This window comes from Notamacropus eugenii, chromosome 1, assembly GCF_028372415.1.
Source record: "Notamacropus eugenii isolate mMacEug1 chromosome 1, mMacEug1.pri_v2, whole genome shotgun sequence".
In the NCBI taxonomy this organism is placed as follows: Eukaryota; Metazoa; Chordata; class Mammalia; order Diprotodontia; family Macropodidae; genus Notamacropus; species Notamacropus eugenii.
In genome coordinates, this window is record NC_092872.1 from 11135001 (window position 1) to 11155956 (window position 20956).

General features: G+C 45.8%; 1 protein-coding gene across 1 annotated transcript in view; it reads left to right on the top strand.

The window, feature by feature from the left end:
- TMIE (transmembrane inner ear) overlaps positions 1 to 18666 on the top strand; it is a 59336-nt gene extending 40670 nt beyond the window's left edge. Inside the window, exons 4-6 of the mRNA XM_072653256.1 lie at positions 2975 to 3092; positions 13143 to 13292; positions 17489 to 18666. Of these exons, the coding sequence (XP_072509357.1) occupies positions 2975 to 3092; positions 13143 to 13292; positions 17489 to 17574 (354 nt within the window). The 3' untranslated portion in view covers positions 17575 to 18666. The remainder of the gene's footprint in view (positions 1 to 2974; positions 3093 to 13142; positions 13293 to 17488) is intronic.
- Positions 18667 to 20956: the final 2290 nt, after the last annotated feature.

Sequence of the window (20956 nt, forward strand, 5' to 3'; positions counted from 1 at the left end):
GTTGGTCTAGACAATCCTAAAGGTTCTTGACAGTTCTAAATCCCATGATGTCAGGGCAGCTAGATGGTAGAGTGGATAGAGCCCTGTGCCCGCAGTTAGGAATGTCTGAGTTCAAATGTGACCTCAGACACTTGACACATTTTCTGTGTGACCCTGGGCAAATCACTTAATCCTGCTTGTCTAGAAAAAAGAAATGAATAAGTAAACGAGTGAATAAAAATAAAATAAATCCCACGACGTCCCTGGTCCAGGCTAGCTCTAGGACAATGTGCTTTGTTTTTCAGAAAATACCTGAAGAACCTAGGTGTTAACTTGTTTGACCACCAGAGGGCAGGTGTGGTCCATAGATGTGACAGCCGTCCCAGACCCTGGCATCTCATCCTTCAGCTTTCCTCTCCAGAGGATGGCAATTAGCTCTTGTGAGAATCCATTTCTTGGGGGGTGGGGAAGGGTAGCAGTTCCCACGTCCCTTCCCCTCCAGTCAAGTAGATCACGGAACTTGGAGCCCGCAGACCTGAGTAGCACCCTGCCTCTTGTACCTACTAGAAAATAATTACAGGCTGCGTGGCCCTGGGCACATTCCTTCTGATTTCTGAACCTCATTTACCCGCTCTGTGAAATGGGGATGGTGATAATCACACTTGCTTCCACTACCTCCCAGGAAAGGTCTTTGTAAACTTCTCTTAAAGCCCTGCATAAAAGTGAACTACTATTAGGTAAGAAGAATTGGGCCTGGGAGCTGTGATTATAATGATAATTATTAATATTTTTATTATCACTACTGTTGCTACTGTTAAGACCTTAATTCCAATTCCCACTCTCTGATCCAATGTCTTTTCCAGCCTTCTTTGAGGGTGGGTGGTCTTGTTCCTTTTCTCTGAAGGGTCTGTCCCTTCTTTCTATCATAAGAGGTGTTATAGAATCATCCACATGTCTGGCGTCCCCTCACCGGCCCCCATCCTCAGAAGTTCATTCTTCTCCCAATTATCCTAGACCCAAAGGACATTCTTTTGTCTCACGCCATTGATCTCTTGCTGGCCTTTTCCGTGTGAGGAGATTGACCCGACGGTTGAGAGGGGGAAAATAAGGAAGTTGGCATAGGTACAGGTCTGTGCCAAGCCCTATGGGTGTGTCCAGTGCCTCAGGGAAACAGGCAGTGGATTGAAAGAGAAACCAGCCAGCCCAAACTCTTCCTCTCTCTGACTTTTCTCAATTCTGTGCCCCTCCAAGCCCTCTGTACCAGGATGCTTAGAGTTCAGGTGTAGAACTTCCTCAGGTGAGAAAAAGCTGTAGGTATGAGAGGGAAAGACTCCTTCTTTAGGGAGCCCTTGATTTGAGGAAACTGGCCCTAAACCAGACCATTTAGGACTTGAGGGGATCTTAGAGACCTAGTGAACTCCCCTCATTTTACAGACGAAGGAAGTGAAGCCCAGAAGGGTTAGTGGATCTCTCACCCAAGGTCATACAACCTATAAGTAGCAAATCAGGATCCACCTAATTTACAAAAAGAAGCATGTTTAGAGATCATGGCGTCTAGGGCCTCTCAAGCTGGTTGTCTGGGAACTTTTTAAAAAATCATAAAATTCTGACAACAATTTCCATATAATTGTTTTCCCTTGTAATCAGATGAATTCTACTTCATGCATTAAAAGCATGGTTCTGAGAAAACAGACTTCCAAAGGGGTCCATGATGCTTGACATGCCTAGGATCACTCTTTCATTTAATGGACTTTCAGAGAAGCAAAGGGACTGTCTCCCACCCTCAGGAAACACCTCTTAGAGGGGGAGGCCGATCAGGCCTTTCCAGAGAACATGTTTTGATTGGGGGGAGGTTCAAAACAGAGCCATATTATAGAGACTCCTGACAAAGGCCTTAAACTTGCCCATGTTACTTTGATCTTGGCAGCAGAATAGTAGGGGTCTCTAAGGAAGTTTTTATGTGTATGCCTGTGGGATGATCTGGAATGGGTGAGGCACAGTCTTAGGAAAAATAGCCAAGGTCAATACAGACGCCAGCTTGGAGACTTATTACCCTCCTCTTGCTCTATTTAGGAGCATAGAATTTCATAGTGGTAAGGGACATTAGAACACAGAATGTTAAAACTGCCTTAGAACTCAGAACATAGAATTTCAGAGCTAGAAGTGAACTTAGGCTTATCTAGTTCAATCCCCTCATTTTTCAGAGGAGGAAACTGAGTCCCAGATTATATAGCCAGTCTCGAAATCCCTTCCAGAGCAGTGTGGTGCAGTAAGGTAAAGCGTCGAGTCATGAAACCTGATGATCAATTCAGGTTCTGCCACTAAGGCCATGTGTGACCTTGGACAAATCCTTTTCTTTCTCCATTTGTAGGTTAGACTAGTTGATTTCTAAGGTCCCTTCCAACTCTCTAGGGCCTTGTAGCCTGATGGTCTGTGGATTGTAGCTAGGGCCCTAAGGTGCTAACAAGCATTGACATGAAAAGAAGTATTTGAAATAAGAAATTACTTGCCCTAGGGGAGCTCCTCTCCAGCCTCCCCCAACAGAAGGGGAACCTCTACTCATGTCCAGAGATCCAATATCCTATCCCCTACATCCAGTAAAATGTAACCTTCTTGGGACAAGGTAATTCTTCTTTTTTCTTTTATCCAAGGTGTCTAATACATAGCAAGGGAGAATAAGTTGAATGGAATGGAATTGAAGTGAATTGAATTGAATTGAGGATTCTCCACCAGGTCTCCTCCTACAACTCCCTCAAAATGGATTTTATCAAAAGACCCATCCAGTGCTGCGAGCCCTGGTGGTAGAATAGGAAGTTGTGGCTCTGGGATACTCTCAATGATTGAGCTCATTGAAGTTCCGGCAGAGAGTGGGAGTGGGGTTACGTGTGTGTGGGGGGGTGTGGATGGGGAATCACTGGGCTCCCTAACGTCTCTCTGCCCTGGCTCCTCCTCTGTGACCCTCTCAGCCCTCTCTCCCTTCTCTTATCTCTTGCAGCCCAGCACAGCACCCCCAAAACCCAAACCTCCCCCACTCACCAAGGAGACCGTCGTCTTCTGGGACATGCGCCTGTGGCACGTGGTTGGCATATTTTCCCTCTTTGTCCTGTCTATCAGTAAGTAGTGCCCCCCCCAACCCTTCTTCCTGCCATGCTCCAGGTCCTCCCCTAAGACCTCATGTACTCCCATACTCTCGTTCCTTCTTTCCTCATCTTTCCTGATTCTCCCCATTCGATGTCCCCCACCTTGCTTTCTATCTTCGCTACCTGATCTGTTTTACCTTTTCTTTCCCATCTTCCCCACCCCAAATTTTCTATTCACCTCATACAAGGTAGCTTGGTATAGAAGATGGGTAACTGAATTTGGTCTCAGAGAATCTGGGTTCAAATACCAGCCATTTGACCGAAGGCAAGTCTTTTAAACTTTCCTGACCTCAGTTTCCTCATTTGTTAAAATCTAACTCCAGATCTATGGTCCTATGATCCTCATTTAGGTCCAAAGATAATCAAGACATTACCCATGACACTGTGATGTCTGCAGTCCCTTCAAAAACGAAGGACTGACCACAGAGTCAGACAATGTCCCGGGCTTCTCCACCCCAGAGGTAGAGGGACCTGCTATCAGAACTCAGGGATGGCATAGGGGGAAGGCTGATGGAGGGAAAGGGGGTGGGCTTGAGGGGAGATTCCACCAGAGGACAGAGAGTCGAGCAGCCTCTGCAGGTTGTTGAGTTGCTTGTTCCAAAGAGCACCTGGGCAGCAGTTGAGAAGGTCATATTTGTTGCAGTCAGGCAACCTGTGGAAGGCGTACAGACCAGGGCTGAAAAGTCATGGTGAATGCTAGTTGCACACCATGCAATGAGGAATTCTGGTAAGTGCTAGTTGACTAACCACAGGAGGCCCCTCGTTGTTTCTGGCACCTTCTGGTGCTCAGAATGTCCCTGTTTGGGGTCTGCGGGATGGAGGAAGCTGGCAATGGGGGCGGTGGGAGGGATTCTGCCCAGTGACTAGAGTCCTCTTTGCCAGGGAAGGTTGCCTCAGGGTAATTACTATAATTATGGGGCCCGGTGTTGGGAAGGGATTCCTGTCATTCTGTCCCCAAAATGCCCAGTTGATGATTCTCCTGCCCGGACTCCCTACCCGCCCTTCCCATTTAAAGGGCCAACACCCCGATAAGGAAAAAAGGGCAAACTGGGGGGGTCAAGATGGAAATCCCTCTGCAGTTCCTCCAACTATAGGTTAGATGTGGCCCCCAAGTCCCACAATGACTGCATTTTATCCAATGCCATATCCCTCTGATGACTCACATTGAGTTCTGAGTAAAATTAGGCAGGTCCAAGGACTTCCTCTCTGGTTCCTGAGCTTCACTGAGTAGAGGACTCTGCCTACTATCCCCTGAGGCCCAGATAACCCAATCACCATAGGCTTTGTGGCCCCTAAACTCTGTCTAAATCTATGACTCTTATCTTCATCCTTGTTGGTATGGTAGGGTTTGTGGTGCTTAATAAACTGGTGTCTCCTCAAGAATCCTGTGAAGTAACTAATTAGAACAAGTGATATTGTCCCCATTTTACGGATGAGGAAACTGAGGTCCAGAGAGGCATGAAAAGATTAGTTTAAGTTCACATGGCTAATGTCATGGCTGTGAATAGAACACAGGTCTCCTGATTCCCGGTTCTGCCTTCATTCCTTCCACGATACCACAGGGGCCTCTGTTCCAGTGGTTTCTCTCAGCCTTTGGAAGGCTGTCTTTGCTTGGGATTGGCATGTGATTCTCTTTCTGGTTGTGCCTGGCTAGGGTTCATGGCAAAGTGAAGCTGGCTTGTCCAAGGCAGGGTGTCAATGCTGTGGGATAAAGGGAGAAGGTTGTCCAGCTGCAGGTCTGGTGTGGGGCGGAGGACCAGTTGAGAAAGCCCCTTTTGACAATGCTAATAACTCACACTTAAATAAACATTCTAATAGGTCTAAAAAAAAAGTGTGTTCACACCCTCTCTGAACAGTCCTGTGCTAAAATCAGCACAAATATTATTATTTCAATTTTGCTGCTGAGGAAGGGGAGTGACTTGTTCAGAGTGACAGGGTTAGTAAAAGAGCAGAGACTTGAACCCAGGACTGTCCACTTTAGTCACTACCCCTCCCAGTTTTTCCCATCTCATACTATCCTATGGACCAATAGATATAGGGACTAGATGTGTGATATCATTAGTAACAGGAATTCCTAAATGCACCAAGTCCCTCTACCAATACATACCAGCCCCCTCTTGGCAAATTAGGGCTTTATAGACCTGACTAGGACACTGAGAAGTTAAGAATCTTGCCCAAGCCATGTGTCCTATAAATGTGGGAGGAGGGACCTGAACTCAAGGTTGGGTTCATACCAAGGCTGATACTCTATCCAAAGTAATGTGGTACCTCTCATTACCTCTCATTACCTGTAAGATATTGGTAAACTCATGTGGAATGTTAGAGCTAGGTAGAAATTGAAAGATTCATCTAATTGATTCCCCTCATTATCAGGTGAAGAATGGCAGCCTAGAGAGATAAGGGGACATCCAAGGTTATAGAGTGAGATAGTGGCAGGCCTGGAAATGGAACCCTAGTCTTCTCACCCTTGGCCTGTTTCTCCCTCCATCTTGTAAACCTCCGATTGATAATTCTTCATAGCTCAGGTAAAGTGGAATGCCAAGCCAAGGACAAGGGAGAATTCAGGGATGGGAGGTGCAGGATCCATGGAGAAACAGGAAGAAAGGGAGAGAGCGGGTTTTTCCGTTCACAGGTTAAGGAAGTCAAGGCGTTTGGCATTCAAAGTGCTCCTGATTGACAATAACAACCCAGCAGCTGGGCATGGTGCTCTACACCAGGCTGCCTGATGGGGTGCCCCTGCAGAACAGACACTTATCAGACAGAGTGCCCCACATGCCCTCACTTACAAGTTTGGTTGGGAACCCCATCCTCTGTTGGCTTCAACTCCCTTGTCACTGGCCCTTTCTTCACTCAGGGTCAATGTTCCCTTTGTTCAGAAATTTGACTTGACTTCCATCTTCTCCACGAGATCTTTTCTGAACCTAACCTGCCAGCGGCTGTTGCCTCCGCTTCCCATGACCTCGTGTTTATTTTTTATGTACCTCCTTTAGGGGAGGCCCCGTGAGAAAGAGTGTGGAAAACTGGCCTCAGAATTAGGAAGCTTTCCGTTTGCTCCTCGCCCCTTAGGAGGTCCCTGTGATCCAGCAAATTGCTTCATTCTTCCTTTCTTTCCAGTTTTTGTGTATACTTATTATTATTTTGCAGAAGACAGGCAACAGTTTTCTTTAGAGATAAGAAGGCAGACCTTGGAGTCAGAAAGAGACCTTAACTCCCCATCTCACCCTCCCTCCTATTGGGGTCCTCCTGCTGGGGCCTGGTGTTCCTACCAACTGGGTGGTAAGACTCCGGGTAGCCAGATGGGTGAGTAGCACTCTGTTTTTGGAATCTCCTTACACCAATGAAATCACTGACGCAATCAAGTTTGCTACTCTAGGAGCTCCTTGCATCAATCTGAAGTCTATATCTTATATACTTTTATTTGTACATGTCTCCCCTGATGGAATGTAAACTCCATGACAGCAGGGACTCATTTGTTTTTTAGTCTTCATATTTCCAGCTCCCCCCATAGTGCCTAGCACATGGTAAGTAGCCCCTTGTTGCTGATTTGTCCTTAGTTTTTGAAGAGGACCAGTGACATCCCTGGGTGATGTCCTGACTAGTGTGTGAATTGGGTTTAAGTGAGGCAGAGTTGTGCAAAGTCTGACTCCATACTGTGGCTCATGGAGATTGTGACACACAGCTATTTAGTGTCAGGGATAGAACAAGAACCCCAGCCTGCCGCTTCTTATTTCGGGAGTCTTTCTTTCTGCTCTACCACCTCCTGTGGGCAGGGGACTGAGTCTGGGGAGAGGTATATTGGGGTCTCCCCAAGACCGAAAGTCAGATCCTGGAGCACCCAAAGAGTAAGGGACTCCAGGTAGGAGCAGAGAAGTTGGAGTGGGGGGCAGTGAGTGACCCCTCTGCACTCTGAGCTCAAGAAATCTGGGTGGCAGAGACCATGGGGTGCTGGGAGGATGAAGTCACAGGGTGGGTCCTCTTGGGGTGGGGGATGGCCCCATCCAGATGTGTGAGGCAGGGAAGGGAGCCAGGACCACATTTCCATCTGCCTTCCATGTGTTCCCTCTTGGCAGCAGCTCCTTGGCTTTTTTCTCTGAGGGTACCTTTGCACTAACCTTGGCTCCCTCCCTGGACCCTCTCATAGACCCTCCTCCTCATATTCTTCTTTGCCCCCTAGGGAAGAGAGCAGAGCTGACAAGCAGGGAAGGCATCCTGGATTGCTAGGTCTTCCATTTCTCCCCGAGGTGATGTATTTCACAACATGGCACTACGAGAGTCTCCACCGACAAACCATTTCAGGCCTCTGTTCAGCCCTTCAGGCTCTCAGTGAGCCCCAAAGAAGAAGAAAGAGAATCACATCTCTTTGCTTTCTCTACCCTTCTTTTCCCCAGAGCCAGCCTGGCTTCCTAATAGCCTGCAGCCTCACAGTAATAGTAATAATAACTTACATTTGGATAATACTTAGAGGCTTACACAATGCTTTCCTAAGGAGTCCCCAGAGGAGAGGAGTGAAACTATTACTACTCTCATTTTGTAAGTGAGGAAACTGAGGACCAGAGGCTAAGTGACCTGCCCTGGGTTAGGCAGGTAGGCAGTGTCAAAGCTGGGATTCAAACCTAGGTCCTCGGGTCCAGTGGTCAAAGAATCACAAAATCACAGAATTCGATGGGACCCGAGAAGCCCTCTAGTTCAACCCATATAGGAAAGGAGTTCCCATTATAATAACACCCAACATGGTGTCATCCAACTGCTTCTTGAAGACCTCCCAGGACAGGGAGTTCACTCTCTACCGAGGCAGCCCATTATGTTCCACATTTGGACAGTTCTTGTTAATTACCAAGTTTTTCTTGACTTCAAATCTAAAGTTTCTTCTTTGTTGCTTCACCTTTTGCTTCTGGTTCTGTCCTTTGGGGTCAAATAGAACAAATCTAATCCATCTTCTGCCTTTCCTTGATACCACACTACCTCATAAGGTAAATGACTTTCCCATGAATCTATAGACTGAAAACTTCAAGGCTAGAGGCAACCCATGGCAGGTGATCTTGTGTACCTCTAGATGGCTGGCTGGCTCAGTGGATAGACCACCGGGAAGCTCTGAGTTCAAATTTGACCCAGATACTTGCTAGTTGTGTGGTCCTGAGCAAATCACTAAATTTTTCTATGCCTTGGTTTCCCTAACTTTAAAATGTGAATAATAATAGCATTTACCTCCTAGGGTAGTTGTGAGGACCCAATGAGGTAATATTTGTAAAGGGCTTAGCACAGTATCTGACATCCTGGTCGCCCTACCCTGCTCTGTCCCCCACCCCCACCCCGATCCCTCTCCATATTATCCTCTCATCACAGAGAATATTGAATTCTCTGCTTGCAGTTCCCAACCCTTCCCAGGGTATAAACCCATGATGCCTGGGTAGAATCTCAAAATTCCAAGCCTGGATTCAAACCCACGTTTCCTGACTTCGTCTGAGGATAGCTCTCTTTCTACTCATGTTGCCCACTTATGTGTGTGTGTTTGTGTGTCTTGGGTATCAAACCCTACTGTCATTCTACAAATGAATGAAAAAGACGTTTATTAACTGCTTGTTCAATGTCAAACCCTACTGGGGATAGAAATATAAAAGGGAAACTAGTCCCTGCTCTCAAGGACCTTATATTCTAATAGGAGGAGACGTGTAGGGGAGCAATGGCCAGAGAAGGGTATTGTGAGAAAGAATTCATTTGGACCCCTACTCTATTCCAATCAGCATTAATCAGTTTGATATTTTATGTAAGTCACATAGGGATAGATAGGTTCTTAGAGTGGGCCTCAAACTGTAACATAATGTTCACTACTTTTTTATCCAGTTATGAGGCTCATTTGTGCAACCACAAGAATGCTGACAAAGACATCTCTGTCCTATTTTGCTCAAATTCCATGTCCAAATCCAGCATGGGTGGGATGCTTTGATGCTTTGGAAAGCCCTCCACTTTATTTTTGTACCTCTGGACCATTCTCTCTTTTCCAACAGGAGCAGGACCATCTTATGATCCTTAGTCAGTGGAGGTGCCCCATGCTTCACCCAACCTGTGAACCCCTTGCTGATATGTCATGTTTAGCCCTCACGAGTAAGGTCTATCCACCAATGAGATTCTGTCTTTGGTCATGCCTCTTTTGCATGTTTGGATATCAAACCCTATAAAACAAGGTCCTGGGAGGAGGGAGCATCTCAGATCATGAGGAAGATCCGAGGTCCACTTTGTTGGAGGCGGCCATGGACCCTTTAATAAAGTGCCATTAGACTCAGTCTGTCTTGTTGTAGGTTGGACAATTTTGATCCTCATGGTATCTTGGTTGAGAAAGTTACAGGACTGGGGAGTAGGGCCATGGGAGAGCAGACTGACACAGACTTTGGGGGAGAAATGACAGAGTTGGCTTAATTCTGGTTCTGGAACTAGAAATGGGGAGTGAGGGCATTTGGACTGTGACATGGTGACTGATTAGGAGAAGACAAAGGGGTGACCCGAACATGAGTTGAAGTTTGACTATCACTTACTCACTGTGTGACTTTGGGCCTCAGTTTCTTTATCTGTAAAATGGAATAGATGATCTCTAAGATACTTTTCATTCTATGTTCTAAGCTTCTATCTAGCTCTGATCTTGTGTCTATTGTAAGGTCCCTCCTAGCTCTGCCATTCTGAGATTCTTTTTAGTTTGCTTGTATATCACACAACTGGGGAAGACAAATGGAGAAACATACTCTTTGCCTTCATTCTCAGCCCCACCTAAGCGCTGTACCATTGGCTTATTGTGATGAGACTTATGCAGTCCTGGAGGACAAAGAGAAGAGGGACGCACGAGGTCACCTGTCAAAGGCTGCCGCTAGCCTTGGTATCATCAGTCTGTAACCAACTCCCCCAGGAAAAAAAATCCTTTCTTTTATTCTTCTAAAAACTAATTCAGACACGTCCCAAACAAATGTTTGTGAGGGAAGAAGCAGAGGAGGTTTGCACATCCCTCCCCAGCCTGGCAACATCTGTAGGAGACAGAGGCCAACATCTGCACGGGCTCCTTTGAAGCTTTCTAGCTCCCCAGGCTTAATGTGCAGTGGGTGTTGGCTCCTGCCTTCCCCTCAAGCTCTGGAGGAATGGGGGTGGTCCTGAGACAGAGAAGCCGAGCGATGTTTTTAGCTCAACAATAATAATGACGGTCAGTGTTGGGTAATAATAACTCATATTTATACTTCATTAAATGTTTATTAAATGAGTAACAACAATGGTCATTTCTATAGAGTTTAAGGTTTGCAGAATATTTTAATTTTAATGTGCCTGTGATTAGTATCTCTGTTTTATAGGGAAGGAAAGTAAGGCTCAGAAAGAATTGACTTGCCTAGGGTCACCCAGCCAAATAAGTGGTTAGGACTCAGGTGTTCCCAGCTGTCTTTTAAGAAGCATCACTGATTCTCCTAAGGACTTGGAGATCCTTTCCTCTGCAGCCCCCATATGGATGGGAAACTCAGTCTAGGCAAACGACCCTGTGTTGTTTGGGGAAACACAGTATCAGAGTAGGCTGGGAGCCTCCAGGTGAAGGAGAATGTGTATGGGGAGAACATGGGAATGGGAGAAATGTAGTCCCCTGGACCTTTCCCTACTATAGTGGGTATGTGTGTGTAGAGCGTGTAGCCCTGTGGCCAAGCTGCTGGGGGATAGGCGTCCAAATTTAGACGTCATAATCTCCCTATTTCAGAGGTGACAACAATCAAGCCCCAAAGAAACCAAGGACTCCAGGTAAACCAGCCTGGGAGCCGGGGCATGGCATCTAGCTTCCTCTACACTTTCCTTCCTTCCCTCCCCCTTCCCCAGGGACTCAAAGGCTCTACTAGTTTTTATTCGTTCTCTCACTTGGGTCATGAATTCATGATGCTAATGATGACATATTATACATTTGTACCTACCCCTACATACACACCCTAGGTGTGCCCATTTTGACCAAAGCAACAAATTGTTTCATTTGATTTCTCCCCCAAACAGTCACTCTCCCAAACTGACTGTGCTAATGAGCATACTAGAATTCCAGAGCTGAAAGAACATAGAACTTTAGAACACAGAATGTTTAGAGTTAGGGAGCAGAACACTAGAGGATCATATGTATTTGTCACACATTTGTGGGAATGCAAACACACTTTCATTTACTTTCACAAGGATAAGGGTGCCTAATGCCCCTTGTAATCCAGACACAGGTGTCCCTTTTGGAGGTACAAACTACCCTTAATTTCTGTGTAATTGCTCTTTCTTCTCTGTGAGGAATGGGACCCAAGTTGGGTCAACACTATTAAATGTCGTCGAGTCTCTGTTATCTGCACTTTGCTGATATGCCAACAGATATGGAGATTTAGAGATTATATACAGAGTCTGTGTAGGCAGGAGAAGGGGCCTGGGCATAGGAACAGTCTGGTCCACCTGATTCAGCACTGGCTCTGAGTCTGCATCCTTAGATTGTTTCCAGTCTCCATGTGGGATAGTGAAATGTATCCTGGCTCAGGAGGCAGAATGCTTCGGTTTGTATCTCAGTTCTTCTGCTTAATAGCTTGGTGACCCTTGGAAAGTTATTTCATCCTGAGTTCCCTCTTCTTTAAAATCACGGGGCTTGGATGAGATGAACGTTTCTCAAAGTGTTCTCTGGGGAATGTCTTTCAGAGAGTCCGTGAGGTCAAAGATATTTTCACAATAATACTAAGACATTATTTGCCTACTAAAATACCCCTCCAACTGTATATCTGTGTGAGGCCACATTTTCTTTATATAATTCAACCAAAACAACTTATCACCACAGATTGAATGCAGGAGCAGATATGAGAATCCATCTGTCTTCTATTAAGACAGACATTAAAGAGACTTGCAAAAATATGTAAACAATGCCCAGTCTTCTCGCTAGTTTTTTTGTTTTGAAAAATATGGTTAGTTTTGATAAACTGTTTTATTTATATTAATATACAAATGGCTAGAATTTTATCAGTTTTGATTTCTATTATGGTAAATATTAATAGATATAATCCAAACAAAACCTCTTTGGAGTCCTCACTAATTTTTAAGAATATCCAAGGGTTTTCAATAATTTTTCAGAATGTCAAGGGATCATGGAACTAAAAAGTCTGAGAAGTACCAGACTAGATAATCTTCAAGCCCTAAGTTCTAAATCTTATAATCCTTTGAAGAGTGACAGGATTCTTAATTATTAATTCTGTTGCAGATTCCCCAAAATGTCCCCACCACACTACTCAGAGCCCATGCCTCCAGCAGTTTTGCCTTGAAAGCTGAAGTTTCAATATCTGTTTTTTAATAAGATCTGACTTCTCCCAGCCTCCCCAGGACTGGTTCTGTGGCCTGGGCCTGGACAGGCTGTACCAGATCCAGGACAACAAATTTTGGCCCTGTTTGAGCCTGTGAATTTTGAGGGCAGATAGTCATAGCCGGGAAAGCAGGTGAGGGAGAGAGACTGCGCACTCCTCCCCCAATCACAAATGTCCAGCAGCTGGACACAGGTACTCCAGACGTGGCATCCTCAGTAGGATGCTCAGGCTGAGCCACCTTCAAGGGAAAAGTCTGGACCAGAAGTCAGTGGGATAAAGAAGTACTAAGGGAGGGATCACCCCAATTTTAGGGAGCCCCTCGTCTGAGGGGGCTGCCTTCAGATAGCCTCTAGCCTGAGGGGATAGTCAACCTCTGCCCTCAGGGACCCTTGGACTGAAAGGGAAAGTAGACACTGAAAAACAGTATAATAAGACACAATACAAGTTAACATCTAACTTGTGTCTTGTTGAAATAACAGGACTCAGGGACAGAAGCTCTGAATTTTACTAATCACAGTCCCAAGTGCTTCTGTCCTTGACTTGGGTTCTAATCTCACAGTGGTTCAACCCATTTCCTTTACCTGGACCTGGGATGAGCCTGCCAAGTGCACTGGAATTCAAAACCTGGTTTCTTCTCTTTCCCTGGGCTCATGGCCTCTGGTCCAACTCTAGGACTGCTCCCATCTCTGTCTCCTTACAGTCATCACTCTATGCTGCGTCTTCAACTGCCGAGTACCCCGGACACGAAAGGAGATTGAGGCACGCTACCTGCAGAGGAGGGCAGCTAAGATGTACACGGACAAGCTGGAGACGGTGCCCCCACTCACCGAGTTAACTGAAGTTCCTGGGGGTGAGTGAGACTTTCCTTCTGACCCTGATTCCCCCAACCCAAACTCCTGTCACGTATCCCTTCCTCCTGAAGTCCCTCCACAACCCAAACTTCTCTGTCCCAGATTGCTCCACATCCCTAAGGTCTGAATTCCAAGTGCCCCATTGCCACTAAATTCTCCTGTAGCAAACCCCTTCATCACAACTCTCATTAGGGCTGAGAACCCTGGGGAAAGATAGACAACTGCTAATGTTTGCACAGCTGTCCACAATCATGCTCTTGATACTGGTGATTGTGGATTGGCATGGCAGAACATTGCCTCCCCCCCCTCCAAGTGATTTTGTCACGTGTAGAGTGGTTACTGAGTGAGTGAAGCTGGGGGTGGAGGGAGGGCCTGGCTGGTTCAGAAGGGGAGGAGAGAGACCTAAGGAGCTCTGAAGAGTCATTTCAAAGAGCAGAGCCAAAATTCTCAGATGTGATTGGGAAGCTAGAAACATACTCAAGAGGGACTGCTCAGGGCTGATCCTGTGTTCAGAGTGAGGGGGTGAGTCTTGAATCTATAGACCCACAGGAACTCAGATTTAGAGATGGAAGCATCCTTAGAGATCATCTTCTCTATCCCCCTCATTTTACAGATAAGGAAACTGAGTCTCAGATTGTTGAAGTGATTTGTTCATGAACAAGCTGCTAGAATGCATCAGTCAGGTCTTCTTAGTTCCAAGTCATGATGGGTTTGTGGGGTGAGGGAGAATGGGTCAGAGGACTGAATCCAAGGACTAATTCCCACATGAGTATTTGGGGAGCTGTCATGACAAAAGCCCAACAAATGTCAGATAGATGACTGACTCTGAGACCTTTGTGGTGTCTGCAGAGGAAACGAGGGTTAAAACCTCAGGCACAAACCAATGGGACAAGAGCTTGGGTATGGTTGCAAATAGGAGCCAATGGTGCCGTGGTTTTGAGTTGAGTGGGTGACTTCATGTCAACTCTTTCAACTTTTCTGCCCGAAGTCCTAATTCCTAAACCCTTCAGAGCAGGCTCTCCTGGGCCTCCTTGACCTTGGTGCTCAGGGGCAGAACTGACCTCCCTCACCACTAAGTCTTTCTGTTTCCTGAGGTTCCCCCCAAACCTCCTCAGTGGTTTCTTCTCCCTTTGCTGACCTCTCTTCATTTTGTACTCTAGGCTCCTCTGACAGGCTGCCCCCTCTCCCGGTCCACACCCAGTCCCAGTCTCTCGGATCTCTGCCTGTGGTGAAGGAAGAGGATGAGATGACCCCACAGGGCAGCTAGCAGCCTGTCTCCTCCATGTCTCATTTTCTCTCCTCTCCTTTCTCTCTCTCCTCTCCCCCTTCTCTTCTTCTCCTCTCCCCCTTCTCTTCTTCTCCTCCTCCTTCTCCTTTTCCTTCTCCTCCTCCTCCTTCTCCTCCTTCTTCTTTTTCTTCTTCTCTCTCTCCTTTTTCTTCTTTTCCTCCTTTTCATTCTTCTTCTTCTTCTCCTTCTTTCTTTCTTTGTTTCTTCTTCTCTCTCCCTCCCTGCCCTCTCCTCTTGCCTCCTCCTGTCTCTTCTTGCCTCTTCCTCTCCCTGACTTCCAAGAAGACAGGACTTCTTCCCTTGTGGCTGAGCGACCAGCAGCTTCCACACCTTTCTTCTGGCTTTTCACTGTCCAGCTTGTCCATCTCTCCCAAGGCACATCTTGGTTGGGGGAAGGGAAAGAGTAGGAGGGAGACTGGAATTACAAGTTAAAAGAACAACTCAGACTAGGATCCCAAACTTGGGGATCTGTTGTCCAGAAAAAAAAACTGGTTAGTTGGGATCCATAGTAAGAGTTAAAGTGAGCAACATTGAAGGTGACCAAATTTCTCTCCCACTTTGAGTTCAGAGAGCCTTACTTCAAATTCTGTACTGGGATTGGAGAATGGAACCCCAAAGAAGCCACATCATTCTATTTTAGAATTGGAAGGGAACCTGAGAGGTCATTGGATCATAAGGTCATAAATTTTACAGCTGGGAGGACCCTCAGAGGTCATGTGGTCAAGCTCCTTCATTTTACAGATGGGGAAACTGAGGCCTAGAGAGGCTACATGTCTTCCCCAAGTTCACAGGTGGTAAGTGGCAAGCAAGAATTCAAATCTGAGTTCTCTGACTTAAAATCCACATTTGTAGATCATCTGTTCCAACCTCCTCATTTGCAGAATGAGGATACCGAGGTCCAGATTTGTAATCTTTTCCAAGATTAGCAAACGACCATACCAAGTTATAAATAAAAGTTCTCCAAGTTTATGTCCAAGGCTCTTTCTGTATATGATCTGACTTTGAGGAAATAGGATTTTTCAGACAGTTCGAAAGACTTGAAATCAGCAAAACCAATCCTATATAGAGTTGCCAACATTAAAGCATCCTGATGTTTACCAAATCAATGAAGGACATTGGGGAGAGAAGAGGAGAGGAAATTGATGAGAGGAGGTTAGTGGAAAAGGTGAGAATGAGGCTGCCCTGGAGTCATAGAATATGAAAAATGGATTTGAATTGAATCGGAGATTTCCAGAAAAGAAATGAATTGTCCCATTGCTAGAGGAGGATAGAAGATCACATTGGTGAGAATATTGTAGAAAGGACACCTATTCAGGTACACATTAGCTTAGATCAGGTTGCCTCTGAGGTCTAGGGTTCTGTGGGCCATGGATTCAGATCTTTAGAGCTAAAAGGAGCTTTGGAATATAGAACATGAAATGTTAGAACTGAAAGGAAGGAACTTTAGCTATGTTGGATAGCTTATAGCTAGATGTTGTATATTAATTATGCATGTTATATAGTCTACTTATATTAGTCATTTGTTAGATGGTTTAACCTTTTATTGTACAGATTAAGAAACTGAGGCCCAGAGAGAACTTCCTAACTTCTGAGGAGTTGAGAGGCAGAGGCCTAGGAAGACCCAGGAGGCTGGAGTTTTAGTACTATAGTACTGGCTTAACCAGAGGCAAAAGACTGGATCAGAGGAGCTCCTGTAATGATAGTGATTTTGTGTGTTTTTGTCTTGTAGGAGAAAGACCAGAGAAAAATAGCAGATATGAATAAAGGGATGGAAAGTAGATCTTATAATGAAAGGATAAAGGAATTAAGGGGGAAAGAAGAAGGCTGAGGGATGACGGAATCATGGTCAGATTCTGTGAAGTTTGTATGAGCCTGGACACCCATCCTGGGTTTCCCGTATAACTAGAGGACAGAACAAGGGAGAGTGAGAAGGCATTGAACAGAAGCAGAGGGCATTGTGGTCAGAACCAAAGAAGGACTCTCTTGATGTGGGACTTCATAGGAAGGAGATGACCAGTAGTGTCCTAGTTCTTAGAGACATTCAGGAGGAGACCACGTGTCCTGGGTGGCTCAGACATCTTCTTGTCCACCTCAAGGAGGTTTTCCAAATGGCAGGCAGGTAAGAGAAGGAGGTAAGGGTTGGAGAAAGGTGGAGATTGTTGTAGTGAATAGGAAAGACCACTGTACTAGAAGTCAGAAGACCTGGGCCCTAGTCCCTATCATGCTGTGTGATTGGAATTGAAGTACTCACCTGGGTGACTTCATCTCCCGGGGCCTCAGTTTACTCAAAGAGCAGCACACTTCTGTGGCAAACAAAGTGCCAGAGCTGAAGTCAGAAGATCTAAGTTCAAATCTGACCTCAGATGCTTACTGGCTGTGTGACCCTGGGCACTTAAATCCATTGTTTGCCTCAGTTTCCTTATCTGTAGAAGGGGTGGGGTAATTTGTTGTGAGGGTCAAATGAGATAATAATTGTAGGGTGTTAAGCACAGTGCCTGGCACATGGTAACCCCTATATGAATGTTAGTTATTATTATCTACAAGGTGAAAGGATTGAACCCTATGGCCTCCAAGCCCCCTTCCATCCATGATCCTATGTTCCTATGACTTCCTTTATCCGAGCCTCAGTTTCTTTCTCTTCAAAATATGGACAATGACAGTTACCCCATATCTCCCAGGGGGCAGGGGTTTGTGAGGTATATATGTGGGGTATGTGAGAATATATATGGGGAAATGCTTTGGAAAATATAAAAGCATGAGAGAGAGAGACAGAGAGACAGAGACAGAGAGACAGAGAGAGAGAGACAAAGAGGGAGAGCGTGTTATTAAGGGAGATCATAAACTTTATTGCCCCGATGGGCTCTGAGGGTGACCTGTCCCGTCCATGTCCTCTTCTCTCCCCAACAGGTGACAAAAAGAAGAAGAAGAAGGATACTGTGGACACAGTGGCCATCAAGGTAGAGGAGGATGAGAAGAAAGAGGGCAAGAAATGAAGGGTCTCCCTGACCACCCCTTCCCATGTACCTCAAAGACTCAGAGAATGTCCAGAGGGGCTCTAGAAGTTATAGGCCCCACCCCCTCATTTGACAGAGAAAGGAGGGGAAAGGACTTGCCTGAGATAACACCAAAAGTCAGCAGCAGAGACAAGCCTAGAACTCAGGCCTCCTGGTGTCTGGTCTGGGAGTCATTTCTAGGGCTCTCTTTCCTTCCAAGAATCCTGCCTCTTCCACAGGCCAATGGCCCAAGCAAAGTTGTCACGTGGGCCTGATTTCCTCCATGTCCTTCCTTGTTTTATCTTCCCCCACCCCAGATCTTGTCCATTCCAGGACCTGCTCTGTCCTCCATGAGGGTGGGGGGCTTCCTAACTAAGCTGATTGTAGTAACTTCCATTTCCAGGCCTCTTTAGGAATGATGAAGCACTTTTTGTCACACCCCAATGAGGGAGATTGCCATTCTTCCCATCGGAGGAACGGTATGCTATAGTGGGTGACATGTTAGGAGTCAAGAAGACTTAGTTTAATATCCTACTTCTGAAAGGTGCCAGGTAATCAAGGGCCAGTCACATCAGAGATGGACAAAGAGATGGAAAGTAGACCTTATGATGAAAAAAGTATGGGAATTAGGGTGGAGACAAGAAGGCCAAGAGATGATGTCAGCATTGTCAGACTCCATGAAATTTTAAAGACTAACTCTAGTGGCTCTCAGCCCCTGAAGGTCCTTCCTGCCACCCTCATCCCTGCCTCAGTGGTAAGGACCTTTCCTCTTGGACATCACATCACACCTTGCTTTGTACCTCTCGTGTTCTCACTACATCATACTGTGTATTGTGGTATTTGTGTTGGTGTCTTGTCACCCTACTAACCACCAGCTCTGCAAGGTCGGAAGCATGGAGATTTTTAAGCTTTGTATTTCACCCAATACCAAGTGCAGAGATCTCAACATGTACATGCTTAGTAAATGCTTATTGAAGTAAATGTCTTATCTCTTCTACTAGACTGTAGAAGTCATGAGGATGGAATACTCCTCTTATTTTCTTCAGTACACTAAGCACACAATATGTATTTAATAAAAATTTGTTGAATGAATGAATGATGAATGGGATTTTTATAGTAGTAGGGTGGGGGTGGGGCATATTCCAAGTAGGATTGTCACCAATAAAACTGTGGAACCAGAAATGATCCTGGCCCTTTTAAGAGAAGAGGGTCTGTGAGGAACAGTAGTGAGAAATCAGGCTAGAAGTTTAGACTGGGGACAGAGTATAGTGGGCGGGTTAAGAAGTTTGGACCTTACCCAATGTGGTGTGGTCAGTCACTACAAGTCCTATTATAAGAGAAACATATGACAGAAATAGTCTACCAATGGATATGGCTAACACAGAGATGAGCTGGTTAATATGGGCCTTATCCAAAGTTGAACTCTAACTGGGACATTTATATGGGTGGATCTTTTAAAAACACATATATTTTTAAAAAATCCTACAAGGACATTAATCAATACTTTGTTCCACGTTATGTCTCCTAGTGGTGTTGGTATATAAGGCACAGTCCACCTTCAGAAGCCCTGAAGATAGAGGCTGTGTTTCATATGTGATCTATCCTTCATCCAATAGAAATTCAACTGTTTTTCCCTCTACCACTGGCTAGGGCCCTTGAGGATTCTTGCAAGAATTGTATATTAATAGGGGACCAATAAATACCACATTATTCTGACTATAGGTCCTTTCCTCCTCCCATCTGAAAAAAAATTGGCTTGTATGAAACCTGGATGCAATTTATACCTGGTGTTATTTTTCCTCATCTTGGATTTCAGACCAGCTATTTGAGAATTAACACATTCAGAGGGTCTCTGGATGGAAAGGCCAATGAGTAGTAGGCTAGCTTTATTGTATAATTCAAACATATAGCATCTCCCTCAAGATGGTAGAAGCAGCTCTGGTCAACTGCCCTTTGAAATTCCTCACATGACCCCTCTTCCTCCCTTGGAGGTGGGGCAAATGTATGCTGGCCCTGGGAACCTTCTGAATGAAGCGTAGACTTCTGGCTTTGCTTACCTCCAGCCTCTTCTGGTGCTGAGATGTTTTCTGCCCCTGAGGAGTCTGGGAAGAAGAAGTACCAGTAGTGTTCTCATGACCTGTTTAAGGGTCATATTCCTATCTCATCTTCCAGGACAGCCCTGTACAGGGCACCTCTGAGGGAACTAGGGGAAACTCGATACTCATGATCTTATCTCTGGGAGCTGCAGAAACCCTGGATGAATACTGCGAACTTGAAGCCACGGTGTTTGTAGAGTAAAGACTAATGGTTATCTTCCCCAGCAGACACCTGGATAGAATCTAGTAGAATTGTGAAGGACCTTAGAATATAGATCACAGGATGTCATATATGATCAAAGGATGTTTTGGACCTCAAAATATAAAACAGAAAATGTTAGAGATAAGAGGGACTTTAGAACATAAAGCATAAAATATAAAATGTTGGAACTAAAAATAAGTTTAGGACAACCACAAAACACCGTGCTGACCAAGTAAATCAACCGTCACCACCCTAACCACCACTTCCCCTCAAACTCTGACGGAGACAGCCCAAGAGCCCTGAGCCCAAGAGCCCTGGGAATAGCAGGGCTCTTCCCCCATCCTTCTTCCCCTCTCCCCTCCCCCTGCCTCCACCCAAGACCCTACCAGCCCTACTCTAGTCATCATCACTGAGGGGAGCAATCCTTAAGAATGGTCCTGCCATCTTTGATATCACTACCACCATCTGCTAAACAACTGCCATTGATGAGCAGGTAATCCTAAGAGCCCTTGGAATAGTAGCAAGGCCCCCCACCCTCATCCCCGCTATCATAAGCCTACTTCTCACCCAGCTCTCATAGGCATTATCCAAGGAATCAATCCCCCACTATCAGAAGTCAGTCATCCCTACCCACCCACAAATCAAGCAAGTCAGCTGGTAATCAAGGCATCAAGGTCCCTTGAGAGAGAGAGAGACAGGAGGCAAAAAAACCACCATCACCACTTCCCGTCCGATCTGGATGGAGATATCACAGGGCTCTGACCTTAGGAGCCCTGGGAATAACAGTATCCTCCTGCTCCCAGCACCACCATCCCTGCTTCCAAGCCAGCCCCCAGAGCTGGCACAGAGAGAATCTACTCTGGCAAAGTCGCAGCCTGGCAAACCCATCCTCCTGGGCTGCAGCCCCTGCCTCCTCAGCATTCATGGCTACTGAAAACCCTTAAATGAAAGTTCTCACTATGAAAGCCTTTGGTGCTGGTCAAAGTTTTAACATCAGAAGGGGATCTAGTTTCCCTCAGAGGGCATGATGTTAGAGAAGATTCATTGAGATCTGTTTCTTCACTGCCCTCCCACCCCCACAAAA